Here is a 17310-nt window from a genome sequence, read left to right as displayed (position 1 = left end):
AGGGATGGGCAAATTTGGGGCCAGCAAAGGAAATGGACAAAAGAACTAGAAAAGGCGCCTCACTGATCCTTAATCCTGGGGCTCCTTAATTGTTCCACTGTGAAGGACTCCTTAAGACCCGTTAGAAACGTGGAAGTCAGTTACAAGGTATATAATAACCAACCAGCCCCCGTGGGCTCACCAGCCAAGGCAGAGATGGGGACGGGGGGTGGGGAGTGGAGGGGTCTGAGAAGAGACCCTTGTTTTTAAAGGCCCGGCGTGGACCCTTGGGAAGCAGCGCAGCTCCTGGCCTCCCGCATGCCACCTCCAGCGGGGTGTGTGAGGATGCACCCTCCGCGCCTGGCAGGCCCCCTGCACCCCAGCTGCAGTGTGGGCACCTTCGCGGGTATCCAGGCTTCCTGGGCCACCTCCCGAGCTCCCTAATGCACCCACCTATTAAATTACAGCGCCAAACTCATTGTCATTCTGACTTTGACTCGGTTAGTGATAACAGAGGAGGATAGCGCACCTTTAAATGACGAGTTTTGTGTTTAATTACCCAAACAAAATGACATAAATATGAATGAGCCCTAATGGCAGTACTTGGTTTTCCGGAAACCATTAACAAAACGATTCCTAAATGATTTGTAAAGAAAATGAGAGGAGACGAGAGCCAGGAGAAGGCTATTAGGTTTCTAACACACTCCTGAATTATTATGGAGTCAACTACCTGGGAAATGCTTGGCTAAATGATCTTGAAAGGAGGAGGTGAGAGGTGGTGTGTCGAGACTTTCGGGGTGATGGACGTCCTGACCGTTCGGGAAAACTTGCACAGTGAACCGGGGTTTAGGTTTCTGACCTGGCGGCAGGACCCCCTTCACCTCTGGCCGCCTCGGGCTCCGTGGCCGGAGGCGACCAGAGTCCTATGCTTAGGAATCGTATCTCAGCTCCTCAAAAAGCACAAGTTGCTTTCTTTCTTTTTTCAGCATTTATTTGTTTATTTGGCTGCCCTGGGTCTTAGCTGCAGCACTTGGGATCCTGACTTTGGCATTCGAACTCTGAGTTGTGGTGTATGGGATCTAGTTCCCCAACCAGGGATTGAACCCGGGCCCCCTGCATCGGGAGCATGGAGTCTTAACCGTCGGGAAGTCCCACATGTGTTTCACGCCCATTCAGCTCTTGACTAAACAGTCAGGGACAAAACAGCGGCACCAGCATCCCTGTGAGCACGGATGCCTCTGGGCAGTGCCCAGGTAGATTCTCCAGGAGTGCGTGTCACATCAGAAAGCTGGCCAGGGAGGGCGAGGACGGCTCCTGTCCTGAGGCCTGCTTCCACCGCCTCCTACAGAGACAGCTGTCACGGAGGAACTGGGCATGACTCTTTTATGCTGAGGACACTAATGCAGTGGCCCTCCCAGATGTAGAACAGTCAGGGTGTCCGGCCTGGGTGGGCCCCTGGCATCTGACCAGGCATCATCTGTTCGCAGGCCTATGTCTGGGACAACAACAAGGATCTGGTGGAGTGGCTGGAGAAACAGCTCACAGAGGAAGACGGCGTCCGCTCGGTGATTGAAGAGAACATCAAGTACATCAGCAGAGACTACGTCCTCAAGCAGATCCGCAGGTGAGACCCCAGGGAGGGGCCTCCTCAGCAGAGGCGGGCTCACTTCTGGGGAACGAGCGACTTCTGCACGAACGGTGAGATGACAATGCCGCGAGGTCTTTTTGGCCCCTTCTGTTTGAGACACTGATCAGATCAGAACAGAGTCCAGGAGCACCGTACTCGCTCAGCGGCTGGTCCCCAGGGGCACTTAGGGATGATGGCTGAGCTCACCATGTCCAACTATTAGCTCCAGATGCAGATCCTTAAACTGGGTGAACGGCTCTGGGAGGAAAGCTCTTTGCATCCTGGTTTCCTAGGAAACCACCTCCTCCCCTCCCCCAGCCAAGAGGGAGCTGTGTTCTAAAGGCTCCTGTCTCCTCCACGGGCTGGGTGGCAGAGACTGCAGGGGACATTTTTCTGAACTTTTCGACTACATTTCCCTTACAGAAAAACTGCAAAGCTAAACACAGTACAGAGAACAAATCTGAACCCAGACGTGCCTGCTATTTACATTTTGCCTCATTTGCTGTATCATTTTTAGTTTTTTTTTAAACTTTACATCATATTGGAGTACAGCCAATTAACAGCGTTGTGACAGTTTCAGGAGAACAGCAGAGGGACTCAGCCATACATACACGTGTCCACGGTCCCCCAGACCCCTTCCCTTCCATGCTGCACCTAACACGGAGCAGTTTCCTGTGCTCTGAGGAGGTTCCTGCTGGTTATCCATTTTAAATAAAGCACGTGTACATGTCCATCCCAAGCTCCCTAACTGTCCCTTCTTCGCATTCTTCATTTGCTGTGTCATTTGTGTGTGTTTTATATGTAAAAAGAATAAGCACTCTCATATGTGCATTTCTTCCTTTGTCAGAACCATTTAAAGGTAAGTTACATCTGTCATGGCCCGTCATGGCCCTTTACCCCCAGTGCTTCAGTGTGCCTTTGCTAATAGGGCTAGTCCCTGACATAACCATGTAAAGTGATTCTAAGTTGACCACCACGCCTTTGTATCTAAACCACCCTTTGTAGACCACTGCTCGTTTTGAGTTTGCCCCGTGACTCCTCATGGTTAGATTCAGGCTGTGCATTCGCAGCCCGGATGTCACGTCCGTGCGGGTGGGGCCCATGGGGCGCCGCGTCTGAGGGCGCGTGACATCACCTGCCGGCCCCCATGTTAGCTTCCATCTCCTGGTCGAGCTGTTGCTCGACTCCCCCATTGTCCAACTCCTGATCTTTCTCCTCAAACCTACTAACCAGTCTGTGGAGAGACACAGGCCATGCAGATTCCTGCTCATCAGAACTTCTGCTTTACATTTAGCACTGGGGGTGAGTCATGCCCAATCCAGTGTTTACAGCGAGGTTGCAAAATGGTAACATTCCAACTCCTGCACGCGCTCCAGTCATCTGTGACCACCCCGATTCTCCCGCCAGCAAAAGTCCTCTCCATGCCCCCATTTCTTATATATTCATTATTGGTATAGACCAGTGAGTGTCTTCCATCTTCTCAATGATTTTAACTCGTTTTTTGATGCCCCACATGTCCCAGGGTTAGCCAGTGGGAGCGGCTTCATGCAGGGCCCACTGTCATTGTGACATGCCCCAGTCTTGGTTTTGGTTTAAGTTACTTCCGCACTTTCTGACATAGTGGAGCTTTTGCAGTTCATCCGGTACTGACCGCGCTATGGGGGGGGGGGCCCTGTCTCGAGTAGGAAAACAGACGAGGTGAGGCAGGGGCTGCCGGATCCACGGTGAACCCCGGGAGCAGGTTCTCCGGCGGTTCTAAAGCTCCGCTGATCCAGGCACGGTTGTCTCTCTCGGTCTCACCAACCCCAATTTCCCCTTCCAGCTTGGTCCAGGCCAACCCAGAGGTTGCCATGGATTCCATCGTCCACATGACGCAGCACATCTCGCCCACCCAGCGAGCAGAAGTCGTTCGGATCCTCTCGACGATGGACTCGCCGTCAACGTAGGAAGAGCTTTCTGCCCATCACCGCCCTGCCTCTGGCGCCAAGGGCCAGAGCGCTGGTCACACCCGAAACCACCGCAATGAGCAGGCACAGGAGACCAGCGCTGCAGTCACGTGGCTTTTTGCTTCCCCGCGATGTGCTCCGGTTCCGCACGACACATCGGGCCGCGGGCCACACCACCCCGTTCAGTATTTATTACCCTGGCTGTGGCCGCAGGCCCGTCCCCACCCCGAACCTAAGAGGCAATGACAGTACAGCACGTACCACGAGGCCTTCCTGCGCCCGAGCAGGGCCGCCCTGGCCCCGTGAGCCTGCGGCCACTGGCAGCAGAGGAGGGCCGGGACAGGAGCGGGGAGGGGGATCCTCACGCTGCTGTCTCTCCAATCCCACACCCGGCCGGGCACACGCCGGGCACCCAGTCTCCTCGCACCGAGGCACTGCTTAGGAAGGCAAATCAGAGTGTGAGGTCTGCAGGTCCGCGGAACTCAAAGACGGGCCAAACTGTGATCGAGAAGTAGAGAAACCAAGTGACTGTTACTGGTTTCGGGGCCCCTGCCCAGGTCCCCTTCTCTGAGAAAGACCTCGGGGAGGTTGACCTGCCACGGCCCCAGGGGCGACCGCATGGCCAGCTGAGGTGCCCGGGGCCCCACTGGCGGTGCCACCGTCCAGGCTGGCAGAGGAGAAGCTGGGGAGCTGCCTCCTGTCCCTGACAGAAACCAGGCGGCAAGGGCGGGCTGGCTAGCCTCTGTAGGACGCGGAAGGCTGGCAGCATCCAGCTGGGCGTTGACAGTCACGGGTTGAGGCATGCCTGCGGGGCCGGCCTCTGTTCCCGGGTCCACCCTTCTAGCAGCGGGCGCTCCTGCTCACTCCGGGTTTCATCTCCTCCTCGAACGCACAGGCAGTGCGTGCAGCCATGGAAAGGTGCCCCGCTGACATCAGGGCCCTCGGCTCCAGGAACTGGCCTTCCCCCCCGTGGGGGGGCTTCCAGGGAACACAGGACCCACGGAACCTTGACTACGACCCCCTCATGGTGCTGCTGTCCTCCGGGCTCATGGGCCCCTCCCCGGCCAGCGGCAGGGGCCTGCTCACGGGCGATGGAGAGTTTCTTTTCAACCACCAGTATATTCAAGGAAAGAGCTTCCCAATCCCGGACCTGCTGGTGTTCCTAAAGCAAGAGTGGCAGGTGAGCAGGGCTGGGCGAGCATCCGGTTCCTACAGCGCAGCTATCGCATCTGTCGCTGATGACCAAGGAGGAACTCAGTAAGACGCCTGAGAAGCAGGGGTATGAATGCTTTCGTACCCGCTCCAGTTTTGAGCCTTAACCCTCCAGTTCACGCACAATTTGAGAGCCCCTCTCCCCGTCCCCGGGAACCGCCTGTGCAGAGAGGCCCCGTGGGGCCGGACGTGTGGCCGTCTGGCCCTGGAGCCTCAGCCCGGCGGCCCTGCTGCGGGGTTCAGCGCCATCCTGGGCAGGAGAAGGTGGGGATGACGTTCGGTCCAGGAAGAGTGTCCACTGTGGCTGGTGTCTGCTTACCCAGCAAGAATTGGATCCATCTTTGACCAGATTATTCCTCTATACTTTTCTACAATAAATAAAGTTCCACACGCCTATAGGTGGTGTGAGGTCCTGTGCTTGCCCTGGCGTTTGTTCAGGGGCTGGGTGGGTGACGCACGTTTACTCTCCACCACCAAACTGTGACATGTTAAATGAACGCTTCGTCTCGAGAATTCAGTGATGCTCACTCCTTCATCCCCAGAGCCCCCACTTTAGGTCTTTACCTGCACAGGGCTCTTGTCTAAGGCCAAGTCAGCACAGTCGTTTCATACACGAGGCCACCACTGCACACGCGTGGCTGCCAAGGCAGGAGCGTGACCCACCAAGGCCCGCCTGAGCTCACCGCGTTGTCTGTCCCCCCAGTCACAAAGCAGCCTTCGCCGGTCTCACTGAGGAGTCAGTGGATACGCAGCCTGATGAGCACGGCGCTTCAGTCAAATGTATTCTTTTCCCTTTCCGTTGAAATAAACCTCCCCACTGGTAGACCAGTCACCACCGTGCGTCACGTCGGCCCAGCACCTTGCTCTGGTTCCAGGGAGCTTTGTCAGGCAAGCCCCGCCGCAGAGTGTGACCCAGGCTGAGCACAGGGATGCCGTTCCCAGGCTGGGCGGGTTTCGGGTCCACTTTCCCTTGACGGGCTGGGTGGTTTCACTGGTCTTGACATGAACATGAAGATCTGAACCTCTGAGTTGACACGATTTGTGTTGTTTTCTGGGTGAATTGACTAGCAAACCATTGTCACAGGGAGCAGTTTTAGCTTCTCCGAGTGATTTGGCGACTTTATGCCTTTTGAACATTAACTTGGGGCACAAAGAGGCAGGAGGGGCAGGGAGCTCGCACTCGTGTGCCTTCAGCCTCTGCCTCAGTTTCTCTGAAGCAGGAATAACATCTGCAGAGAAAGGCATGGCCACAAGAGGCAGGAGAGGAGCAGTGGCCTTAGTTGACTATTAAACACTGCAGTGTCCACCGCTGTTGAGGATGTACAGCAAAGCAAAGGGGGGGCTATTTCAAAAATGAGCTTAAACAATTTAAAAGCTATCAGTCTGAACCACCCCAAGCTAGATGTTCTAGAAAGGAGGGAGAAGGGAGCTTCAGGGCCCGGGGGAGGCCGCGGCTCTCCTCGGCGGGGAGTGCTGGTCCCCACAGAGGCCTGGGCCCTCCTCCCGCCTCCTGGTCAGACTCTGTGTAGACCCGGTGCCGACCCTGTGCCCAGCCAGCCCCGGCCAGTGGTTCCCAGGCAGGTCATGAGAGGAATGGGAAGATCCTGCTGCCGCCTCCAGGAATCTGCCTGATCCTACAGCGTCTTCGTCTGCTGGGGAGCGACATTTCCTTCATCCATGTTTTTAATGAACAAAAATGTGAAACAGCCAGTGGTATTACTTTGGGATAATCAGGAGCAGACCAAAGAGCCAGTGTTCTGTGATCTAACGTGGGCCCACCCCTCTCCCCAGATGGAAAACAAGAACACAGCGACAAATGAGGGCCACCCCAGGGAGGACGCGCCCCACACGCCTGACGGGCAAGGCTCAGTGCCAGGCTGTGGTGAAAGGCCTGGAGAAGTGCTGAGCGGGAGGTGAACCTTCATGCCAGTGCTGGCTCCCGGGACTTCCGTGGTGGTCCAGCGGCTAAGACTCCGAGCTCCCAGTGCAGGGGACCCGGGTTTGATCCCCAGTCAAGGAACTAGATCCCACGTGTGGCAACTAAAGAGTTCACATGCCTGAACTAAAGATCCTGTGTGCTGTAACTAGAAGACCCCACGTGCCGCAGCTAAGACCTGGTGCAGCCAAATAAATAATAAATTTAAACAAAAATGCTGGCTCCTCAGCTTGGGCACAAGAAGGGTAAAACTCAGGCCTGTCCCGATCCACATGCTGAGGCTGAAAGTGCTAAGGACCACGAGTGTGCAGACGATGAAGGGCCAAAGCCTACGGGCAGAGAGATGGGAGTTCCAGCTGGGACACTGACACTAAGACAGGCGTCCCTAGTCAGCTTCCAGCATTTGCAGAGGCACTCCAGAGACAGCAGGAGTGCTGGGAGGGGCACCGCAGTCGCCTGGGGGAGGACAGGGAAACCCGGAAAGCAAGCAGGCAACAGACCACGATGAACTTTGGGCCAGCAAACAGCATGCTCCTGGAGAGAGTGGGGCACCTTTGATGCTTTGGGGGCACAGGGAGATGGCATAAAGATGTAGAAATGAGTCTCACTGAATGACAAGAGCACAGCCTTGGGCACCAAGAAATCTGGCTCCAAGCTCAGCTCCACGTGTGGATGTCCCTGAGCCGGAGGAGTCACCCAGGATAGTAAGCCCAGGCCACCCCAGGAGGCACAGACATATTAATGGGCATCTGTCTACTATTTTCAATACTCTAGAAATTTTACATGTGTCTCGGTTGGGTGCCAAAAGCTCATGATGCTGTTTTTTTCCTGATAGCTAATATTTACCTACCCAGGAAGGGGTCCTGGCTACCTCATGCTGGCCAAAAGCTCCAATGGGAGGTTAATAATAATAAATATCGGGGACAGGAGATCTTCATAAAAGCAGTATTTCAGTAAGCAAAATCTCCCCAAACATGGGATTCCCTGTGGTTGGTAGAGGGGCAGAATGATCATGGAGCCTCAACTCTGAGAGGACTGAGATCCACCTAGTGGGCTCAGCCCATTAGCAACTTTTAAGGAGATGAGACAGACGGCAGCTCAGAGGAGGTTGAATGGTGGGCCTGATCCCAAACATGCTGGTTCTGTGATTGGCCTTTTGGGGTGGAGAGAGACAGAAACAAAGACATCTAGGCCCTGAATTAGAAGAAAAGCCGACAGCATTCTTGCCCATACGAACAAGTACTTACGTAGCCATGTGAGGATACAGCAAGATGAACGCAGACTAGAAGAGAGCCTTCACCCCTGAAGATACGGAAGGAACATTATGTCAGAAACAAAATAGGAAATATTATGTGATTCCACTGATATGAAGTATCCTAGAATTATCAAATTCAGAGAGAAAGAAGAAGAGGGGTCACTAGGGACTGTGGGAGGAGGAAACGGAGTCGTCATTTCATGGGTGTAGGGTTTCAGTTGGGATGATGAAAAAGTTTTGGACAGGGACAGTGGTAACGGTTGCAAAATGAAGTGAATGTACTTAATGCTACTGAACTGTTCTTTTAAAAACTTAAAATGGTAGCTTACGTTACGTATATTTTACCACAATTTAAAAATTCTAGAGTTGTAAAGCATAATAACAAGTGAAAAATTAACTAGTGGGACTAAGTAGTAGACTCAAGAAGACAGAAGAAAGAATCTGAACTTGAAGATAGAGCAGTAGAGAGTAACCAGTGTGAAGAACAGAAAGGAGAGAGAATGAAGAATGAACGAGCCTCAGGGATCCATACGGCAACATCAGGTACAACAAGTGATGTGTAACAGACGTGCCATGGGAGAGAAGAGAAACAGGGAGGGAGAATACGTGAAGAAATCACGGCCAGAACCTTCCTACAGGACGGAAACAACGGGCAGATCCAAGAAGCTCAGTACCTCCCAAGGAGGCTACACACAGAAAGATCTCTACCTGGACGCTTCACAGCCAACCTGCTGAAAGACAAACTCTGGAAAGAAGCTAGAGAAAAACAACTCGCCAGGTACAGAGGAACAACGAAACAAAAACGACAAGCAGCAGGAATGGAAACCAAGGCAGTGAGCCGACATATTCACAGTACTGTAAATTCTTCAACAGTCTGCCAGGAATCCTGGATCCATCAAAACAAAGATGAAATAAAGACATTCCCCTCTCCCCCCACCACCACCAACGAAGGGGGAGAATGCATTGCTAGATACGTTGCTTTATAAGAATTAAAGCTGGGCTCCCCGAGTGGTTCAGTGGTAAGGAATCCACTGTCAGTGCAGGAGACACGGGTTTGATCCCTGGTCTGGGAAGACCCCACATCCCATGAAGCAACTAAGCCTGTGCGCCCCAGTGGTTGAGCCTGCGCTCTAGAGTCTGCAAACCAAAACTGTTGAGCCCTTGCACCACAACTACTGAAGCCCAAGGGTCGTGGAGCCGATGCTCCGCAACAAGAGAAGCCACCACAATGAGAAGCCCGAGCACCGCAACCAAGAGCAGCCCCGGCTCGCCACAACTACAGGAAAGCCTGTGCAGCAAGACAGCCAGCACAGCCAAAACCAAATACAAGTACATTAAGAAAGCATTAAAGACAATCATTCAGGTAATTTCAGGTGGTAATTTGAATTCACACAAAGATAAGAAGAGAGGTACTCGAAAAGGCAAATACATGAGTAAATTGTGTGTTCTCTTTTAACTTTGTAAAATACTCTAACTCATGTCCATTGAGTCGGTGATGCCATCCAACCATCTCATCCTCTGTCGTCCCCTTATCCTCCCACCTTCAATCTTTCCCAGCATCAGGGTCTTTTCCAATGAGTCAGCTCTTCGCATCAGGTGGCCAAAGTATTGGAGTTTCAGCTTCAGCATCAGTCCTTCCAATGAACATTCAGGACTGATTTCCTTTAGAATGGACTGGTTGGATCTCCTTGCAGTCCAAGGGTCTCTCAAGAGTCTTCTCCAACACCACAATTCAAAAGCATCAATTCTTTGGCACTCAGCTTTCTTTATAATCCCAACTCTCACATCCGTTCATGACTACTGGAAAAACCTTAGCCTTGACTAGACGAATCTTTGTTGGCATCAGTTCAGTTTAGTTGCTCAGTCGTGTCCCACTCTTTGTGACCCCATGAATCGCAGCACGCCAGGCCTCCCTGTCCATCACCAACTCCCAGAGTTCACTCAAACTCACGTCCATCGAGTCGGTGATGCCATCCAGCCATCTCATCCTCTGTCGTCCCCTTCTCCTGCCCCCAATCCCTCCCAGCATCAGGGTCTTTTCCAATGAGTCAAGTCTTCGAATGAGGTGGCCAAAGTACTGGAGTTTCAGCTTTAGCATCAGTCCTTCCAATGAATAGCCAAGTCTGATCTCCTTTAGAATGGACTGGTTGGATCTCCTTGCAGTCCAAGGGACTCTCAGGAGTCTTCTCCAAGGCATACAGTTACATAAAACAGTAAGTATATTGCTCTATTCTGGGGGTCTACAGCATATGAAAATATAATAAATATGATGACAAAGGGAAGGGGAAGAAATACCAAGCTATATAAAAACCAAAGTTCTATATTTTACCAGAAGTTAGTATTTATCTCAGCCGACAATGTACTCCTTAGAACAACCATTAAGAAAGTAATTTAACAATACATAGTAAATGCAAATCATACATCTCTTAGTTAATATACAGAATATATAAAGAACTTCTACAATTCAACAGAAAAACCCAAATAACTTGATTTTTAAATGGGCATACAGCTTGAATAGATGTTTCCTAGGATTCTATATAAATGGCCAAAAAGCACATGAAAAGATGCTCAGCACCTCAGCATTACTAATCATTAGAGAAATGCAAGTCGATCACAATGAGATATCATCTCACACCACTGAGATAGCTTCTATGGAAAAAAACACAATACTGTTGGTGAGGATGTGGAGAAATTAGAACCCTTTGCACTGTTGGTGAGATTGTAAAAAGGTGCAACCACTATAGAAAACAATATGGCAGTTCCTCAAAAGAATTAAAAATAGAATTACCACATGATCCAACAATCCAAATTCTAGGTATATACACAAAATAGTTGAAAGCAGAAGACATGATGCTTCATGAAATAAGCCAGTCACAAGAAAAGACAAATACTGTAGGATTTCATTTATATGAGATATCTAAAGTAGCCAAGATTCATGAAAAAGAATGCACAGTGGTGGCACCCCACTCCAGTGCTCTTGCCTGGAAAATCCCATGGATGGAGGAGCCTGGTGGGCTGCAGTCCATGGGGTCACGAAGAGTCGGACACGACTGGGCGACTTCCCTTTCACTTCTCACTTTCCTGCATCGGAGAAGGAAATGGGAGGCCACTCCAGTGTTCTTGCCTGGAGAATCCCAGGGACGGGGGAGCCTGGTGGGCTGCCGTCTCTGGGGTCGCACAGAGTCGGACACGACTGAAGTGACTTAGCAGCAGCAGAGGGAGAGGAAAACGGGGTGTTATTGCTTGATGGGTATAGAATCTCAGCTTTTGCAAGCTGAGTAATTTCTGGAGCTCTGTTACACCACAGTGGGAATATACTTGGCATTACTAAACCATACACTTTAAAATGGTTAAGGACTACCCTGACAGTCGGCGTTTCCCCTGCAGGGAGCAGAGGTTTGATCCCTGGTCTAATTAAGCTCCCGCATGCCACACAGTGTGGCCAAAAAAATTAATTTAAAAAATTTTTAAATAAGATAGTAAATTTTAAGTATTTTACCACAATTTAAAATATATATATATAGCAAAAGCAACAATAATGAAATTAAAATAGCATAGTATTTAACACAAAAGAAGACATAAGGGAGGAGAAAATGAACAAAAAATAACAACACGAAATTTGAAAGTCCCAGTCAAAAGACAGGGAATGTCCGACTTGCGGGCTATGGTCCATGGGGTTGCAGAGTCGGATGTGACAGAGCGACTCACACCTTCACCTGACAGGTCAGTGCTTAATCACTGTAATTCCTCCTTTTGTCTCAGCGATATTTAAATTATATTTTTCCAGGGTTAATGCAGCCACTCCATCCTGTTTATGATACAGGGTTTTCTCTACTTTTAACCTTATTTGTCTTTGAATCTAAAGTATGTTTCTTGTGGACCCGGAAGAGTTGAGTTATTTTGCATCCAGTCTGACAGCCCCTGTCTTTTGATTGGCCTGTTTAGTCTTTTCAAACTTAATGTAGTTATCGGTAACTTTTGTGTCCATTTTTTCCTCAAATGCATACACAGCTAAAACAGAGTCCCAAAATACATAAAGCAAAAATTAACAGAAGTAAATGAAAAAATAGATAATTCAACAATAACAGATTCCTATATCAATAACTTCCATCCTAAGAAACTGGAAAAAAGAGAACAAACTGAACTCAAAGTAAGCAGAATGAACAAAAAATAAAGATCAGAGTGATAACTAATGAGACAGAAAAGAAAGAGAAACATTAATAAAATCAAAAGTTAGTGCTTTGAAAAGATTTTTTAAATTGACAAGAAGAGAGAAGACAAAATTTCCAGATTCAGAAATGAAACAGGAGATATTGCTAGTGACCCTATGGAAATTAAGATGATAATAAAGGAATTGTATAAGCCACTCTATGTCAACAAATTAGACAACTTAAATGAACAAAGTCCTAGAAAGACACAATTTACCAAAACTAACTTAGGAATAAACAAAGTCTGAATAGACCTATAAGAGGTTAAAAAAAAAAAACACTAAATTAGTAATTAAAAATCTCACAAAGAAAAGCTCAGTCTTAGAAGGTCTTACTGGTGAATTTGCTATATTTAGAGAAGAAATATGAATCTTTCACAAACATTTTTCAAAAAAGAAGAAAGAACACTTTCCAATTCATTCTAGAGGCCAGTATTACCCTGAAATCAAAGCCAACAAAGGCATCACAAGAAAAGGAAACTACAGAGAAATATGTCTCATGATGTAAGACACAAAAATTCTTAGCAAATACTAGCTGGTTGAATCCAGCAACGTATTTCAAAAAAATTATACAACACAGCCAGGTGAGATCTGTCCCAGGAGGGCAAACATACAAATGAATTAACTAATACACCATATTAAAAGCACAAAGGGCAAAAACCACATGACCATCTCAACAGATGCAGAAAAAGCATTTCATAAAATCCAACACCCATTCCAGAAAAAAAAAAAAAAAAAACCTCAACTAATGTCAAACTTAATGGTGAAAGGCTAAATGTTTTTATTCCTAAGATCAGAAATAAGGCAAAAATGTCAACTCTTGCCACTTCTACTCAGCATAGTTTTAGAGGTTCGGGCCAGTGGAACAGGCTAAATAAATGAAAATTTAAGTCATGTATTGGAAAGAAAGATTAAAACTGCCTTTTTTCACAGATGAAATGATCCTCTGAGGAATCTATTTTTAAAAACTAGAACTAAAACAAATTCAACAAAGTCACAGGGACAAGATCACTAAACCACCACCAGAAAAAACAATGGCATTTCTATACACTAGCAAGGAACAATTCAAAAATGAAACATTTCATTGACAATATCATCGAAAAAAATAAAATACTTAGGAATAAATCTGACAAAAGAACCGCAAGGTTCATATGTTGAAAATTATAAAACCCTGCTGAGAAACGCTGAATAGAAGTGAGATATTCCATGTTCATGAATGGAAGTCAACATTGCTACGATGGCGTTGCTCCCTAAATTGATCTATAGACTCAATGTAATCCCTATCAAAATCCCAGCAAGCATTGTTAGAGAAACTAACAAATTTGTCCAAAAATGTGTATGGAAATACAACAAACCCAGAATAGCCAAAATGATTTTAATAAAAATGTGAACATAAACTACCCAATTATAAAAAACTTTCACTGGTATAAAAACAGGCAAGTAGAATGGGACAAAATTAAGAGTCTGGAAATAAATCCTCACATCATGGTCAATTGATTTTGTACAAATGAGTTAAGGCAATTTGACGAGGGGAAAAATAATCTTTTCAACAAATGATTCTGGGATAATTAGATATGCACATGCAAAAAGTTTAGTTTTAGACCCTCACATCATATGCAAAAATTAACTCAGAATGGATTATAGGCCTAAATATAAGAGTGAAAACTGTAAAACTTCTGGAGTATAACAGAAAAATCTTTGGTGCCTTGGGTTGGGTGGGTTAAGATTTCTTAGATCTGACACCAAAAACAATCCATAAAAGAAAAAAAAACTGATAAATTAGAACATCAAAAATTTTAAATGTTTGTGATTCAAAAGACAGCATTCAGTTCAGTTCAGTTGCTCAGTGTGTCCGACTCTTTGCGACCCCATGAATTGTAGCACACCAGGCCTCCCTGTCCATCTCCAACTCCCGGAGTTTACTCAAACTCATGTCCATCAAGTCGGTGATGCCATCCAGCCATCTCATCCTCTGTCGTCCCCTTCTCCTCCTGCCCCCAATCCCTCCCAGCATCAGGGTCTTTTCCAGTAAGTCAATTCTTCACATGAGGTGGCCAAAGTAGTGGAGTTTTAGCTTTAGCATCGGTCCTTCCAATGAATAGCCAAGTCTGATCTCCTTTAGAATGGACTGGTTGGATCTCCTTGCAGTCCAAGGGACTCTCAAGAGTCTTCTCTAACACCACAGTTCAAAAGTATCAATTCTTCGGTGCTCAACTTTCTTCACAGTCCAACTCTCACATCCATATGTGACCACAGGACAGCATTAAGAACATGCAAAGACTAGCTACAAACTGGGGAAAATATTTGCAAGTCATTTTCCGATAGGGTATCTGTATGCAGAATATATAAAGAATTCTTATGATGCAATAAGACAAGCAACTCAATTAAAATGAGCCAAAAATCTGAATAGACACTTCACCAAAGAAGGTAAATATATGAATAAAAAGTAGAAACGTCACTTTGCTGACAAAGGTCCGTATAGTCAAAGCTATGGTTTTTACCAGTAATCATGTACACGTGTGAGAGCTGGACCTTAAAGAAGGCTGAGCATCGAAGAATTGATGCTTTCAAACTGTGGTGTTGAGAAGACTCTTGAGAGTCCCTTGGACTGCAAGGAGATCCAACCAGTCCATTCTGAAGGAGATCAGTCCTGAATATTCATTGGAAGACTGATGCTGAAGTTCCAATACTTTGGCCACTTGATGCAAAGAGCTGAGTGATTGGAAAGGCTTTGATGCTGGGAAAGACTGAAGGCAGGAGGAGTAGGGGGCGGCCTAGGATGAGATGGTTAAACAGCGTCACCGACTCAATGGATGTGAATCTGAGCAAACGCTGGGCGATGGTAGAGGACAGGGAAGCCGGGTGGGCTGCCGTCCACAGGATGACAAAGAGTCAGACACGACTTGGCAACTGAACCCAGCCGACAAACACATGAATAGCAGTTCACTAGTCACTAGGGAAATAGAAATTAAAGCCACAGTGAGAGCCCACGCTCACTAGAACGGCTGTAATCATAATGCAAACGGTAACAAGTGTAGCCATGGAGCGACTGGAACTCACACGGCCGCAGGGAGTGTACAGTGGCGCAGTCACCGTGGAAAACAGTTTGGCAGTTTCTCAAAACGTTAAATGTAACCTTACCACGTGACCCAGCAACTCCACACCTAGGTATCCAGCCAAGAGAAATGAAAACAGGTTACACAAAGATTTGTGATTATTTACGTCAGTCTCACACGTAACGGCCCAAGTCTGGAAACAACCCAAATGGTCATCAGTAGGCAAAGAGGTCAGCAAAATGTGGTGCCCATCTGTGATAAAAAGACTCAAACTACCCACATATGCTCTGACGTGGATGCACCTTAAGCTCAGTGAAAGAAGCCAGACACAAAGACTGCATAGTGTGTGATCTTATTTATACGAAACATTCAGAAAAGACAAATCTATAGCTACAAAAAGCAGTCCGGTCATTGCCTCAGGCAGGGACGGGCTTGAGGATCAACTGCAAACCAGCACAGAGTTAGCTGTTAGGGTGATGAAATGTTCTAAAATGGATAGAGTGTGTTGACGGGCAGCACAATTTGCCAAACCTACTAAAAATCCCCCAGTTGCACCTTTACGATGAGTGGATCTTATGGCATGTAAATTACACCTCAATATCAAAGCTGCAAAAAAACTGTAACCAGCAAGGGGCTGGGGTGCACTAACCTTACCAGCAATACCCAACAGCCTGCCCTTCTGCCTCTGCTGTTTTTACTAACTCCTCCTCCCGACGCTGCCGGCTTGCTCTGCGAGAGCCTCCCAGACTTCCCAGGGAAACGTTTACAGTCAGCATTGCCTGTGCACTGACCATCTTCCTGTTAGTTTTCCCACAGGACTCAGATCCTCCACGTGCAGAGCTGTGCCCACAGCTCTTCCCTCCCAGGCCCTGGAGCAAGGCTCGTTCAGAGAGAAACAAGACCACCTGCGTGTGAAGTGCCTTCTGATGGCCCTGGTGATCTCTCACGTAGGAACAAAGTGTAAACTTCAATTCGGCAGCTTAAGTACAGAAACTGACCCTGGTGCCTAAGTTAATCGAGTTACAGGATGATCTTTTTAGGATCATTTTTCGGCTATGACGCATTTTATTACTACTTTTCCTCCAGATCTGTTCAGGTCTGCCACCCTCTGATCTTGCCCAACCACACCCTGCCTGCGTCTGAGAAGGCTTTGCAGGGACCTGGTGGGGGGCTCCTAGGCTGCTCGCAGCACTGGCCGCTGCACCATCTGGTACTCTCGTGCACGCTTCCCAAGAAGCAGGCAGAGTCCTGCACTTTGTTCCTACAACCTCGAGTCCCAGCAGAGCCCTGGGAGATGCTCTTGCCCACAAGCCCTGCTCCTGGCCCAGACCGGGCTGATTGACTGGGCACCTGAGAGGCATGTAAAGAGTGTACATCACAGGTACTCCCCCGGCCCAGACGCTGGCTGAGTGGTGGGGAGACCCTGAAGAGGGGAATTCAGACGAGGCTGGCCATCAAGGAGCCCCTCCGGCGTCAGAGTCAGCGGTGAGAGGACTTCACACCTAACGTTGGTCACAGGAGCACAGAGCAGGTGCAGCCCTGCCTGGGTGGGGCTCGGGGTCTCCGGCCCCTGAGAGCAGCACTGCCTGGAGGGAAGGTGCCCCAGCAGCCGACCAACTAGCCCCGGGGGCTACAGACGCCACCTCCTCTGCCTTACACACGGGCAAGCCCCCAAACCACTTTTAGGCACACACTGGGAGGCAGAACCTCTCAACTCCAGCCTTGCATCTGAGGCCAACCCTAAAATATCTGCATATTAAACGACCAAGGACAGTTAAGCTTTCAAAGGGAGAAGATCAAAGTGCTGTCATCTTTGAATTTAATCCTTTTGTTGCATCAGTGGTCTTAAGAGGGATAAGAGAGATCAAAATAAAAATGGAAACAAACTATATCTTTGTGGCTGTTGTGTTTTAGTCTTTTTTTCCCTCAATTTGGGCCACAAAATAGGTCAGCTCCATTACTGATCAGCCTTCCCACAAATATTTAAAACAAATTGAATTGCACACCCAATACCCATCACAATTACACCAGGCACAATAACTAAATTAGCAATTCAACAAAATAATTGGAAACGCGATTCTCTCTATCCCAC

The 17310-nt window shown here is 48.2% G+C and overlaps 1 protein-coding gene and 1 long non-coding RNA gene across 6 annotated transcripts in view; both read left to right on the top strand.

Moving 5' to 3' along the window:
* ACACA (acetyl-CoA carboxylase alpha) overlaps positions 1-5181 on the top strand; it is a 286691-nt gene extending 281510 nt beyond the window's left edge. For all 5 annotated transcript variants that reach the window (XM_027518132.1, XM_027518130.1, XM_027518129.1 and 2 more), the window contains 2 exons: positions 1467-1603; positions 3429-5181. In XM_027518132.1, the coding sequence (XP_027373933.1) occupies positions 1467-1603; positions 3429-3552 (261 nt within the window). In that variant the 3' untranslated portion in view covers positions 3553-5181. The remainder of the gene's footprint in view (positions 1-1466; positions 1604-3428) is intronic.
* A 4894-nt stretch (positions 5182-10075) lies between these two features.
* Positions 10076-17109, top strand: LOC113878088. Its single transcript, XR_003506906.1, has 2 exons — positions 10076-10168; positions 16024-17109. It is a non-coding gene; the product is annotated as an uncharacterized LOC113878088 (long non-coding RNA).
* Positions 17110-17310: the final 201 nt, after the last annotated feature.

The sequence above is a fragment of the Bos indicus x Bos taurus genome, chromosome 19 (genome assembly GCF_003369695.1).
Source record: "Bos indicus x Bos taurus breed Angus x Brahman F1 hybrid chromosome 19, Bos_hybrid_MaternalHap_v2.0, whole genome shotgun sequence".
NCBI classification, from domain to species: domain Eukaryota; kingdom Metazoa; phylum Chordata; class Mammalia; order Artiodactyla; family Bovidae; genus Bos; species Bos indicus x Bos taurus.
The sequence above is the reverse complement of the archived record's forward strand: the minus strand, read 5'-3'. Positions and strand labels throughout refer to the sequence as shown.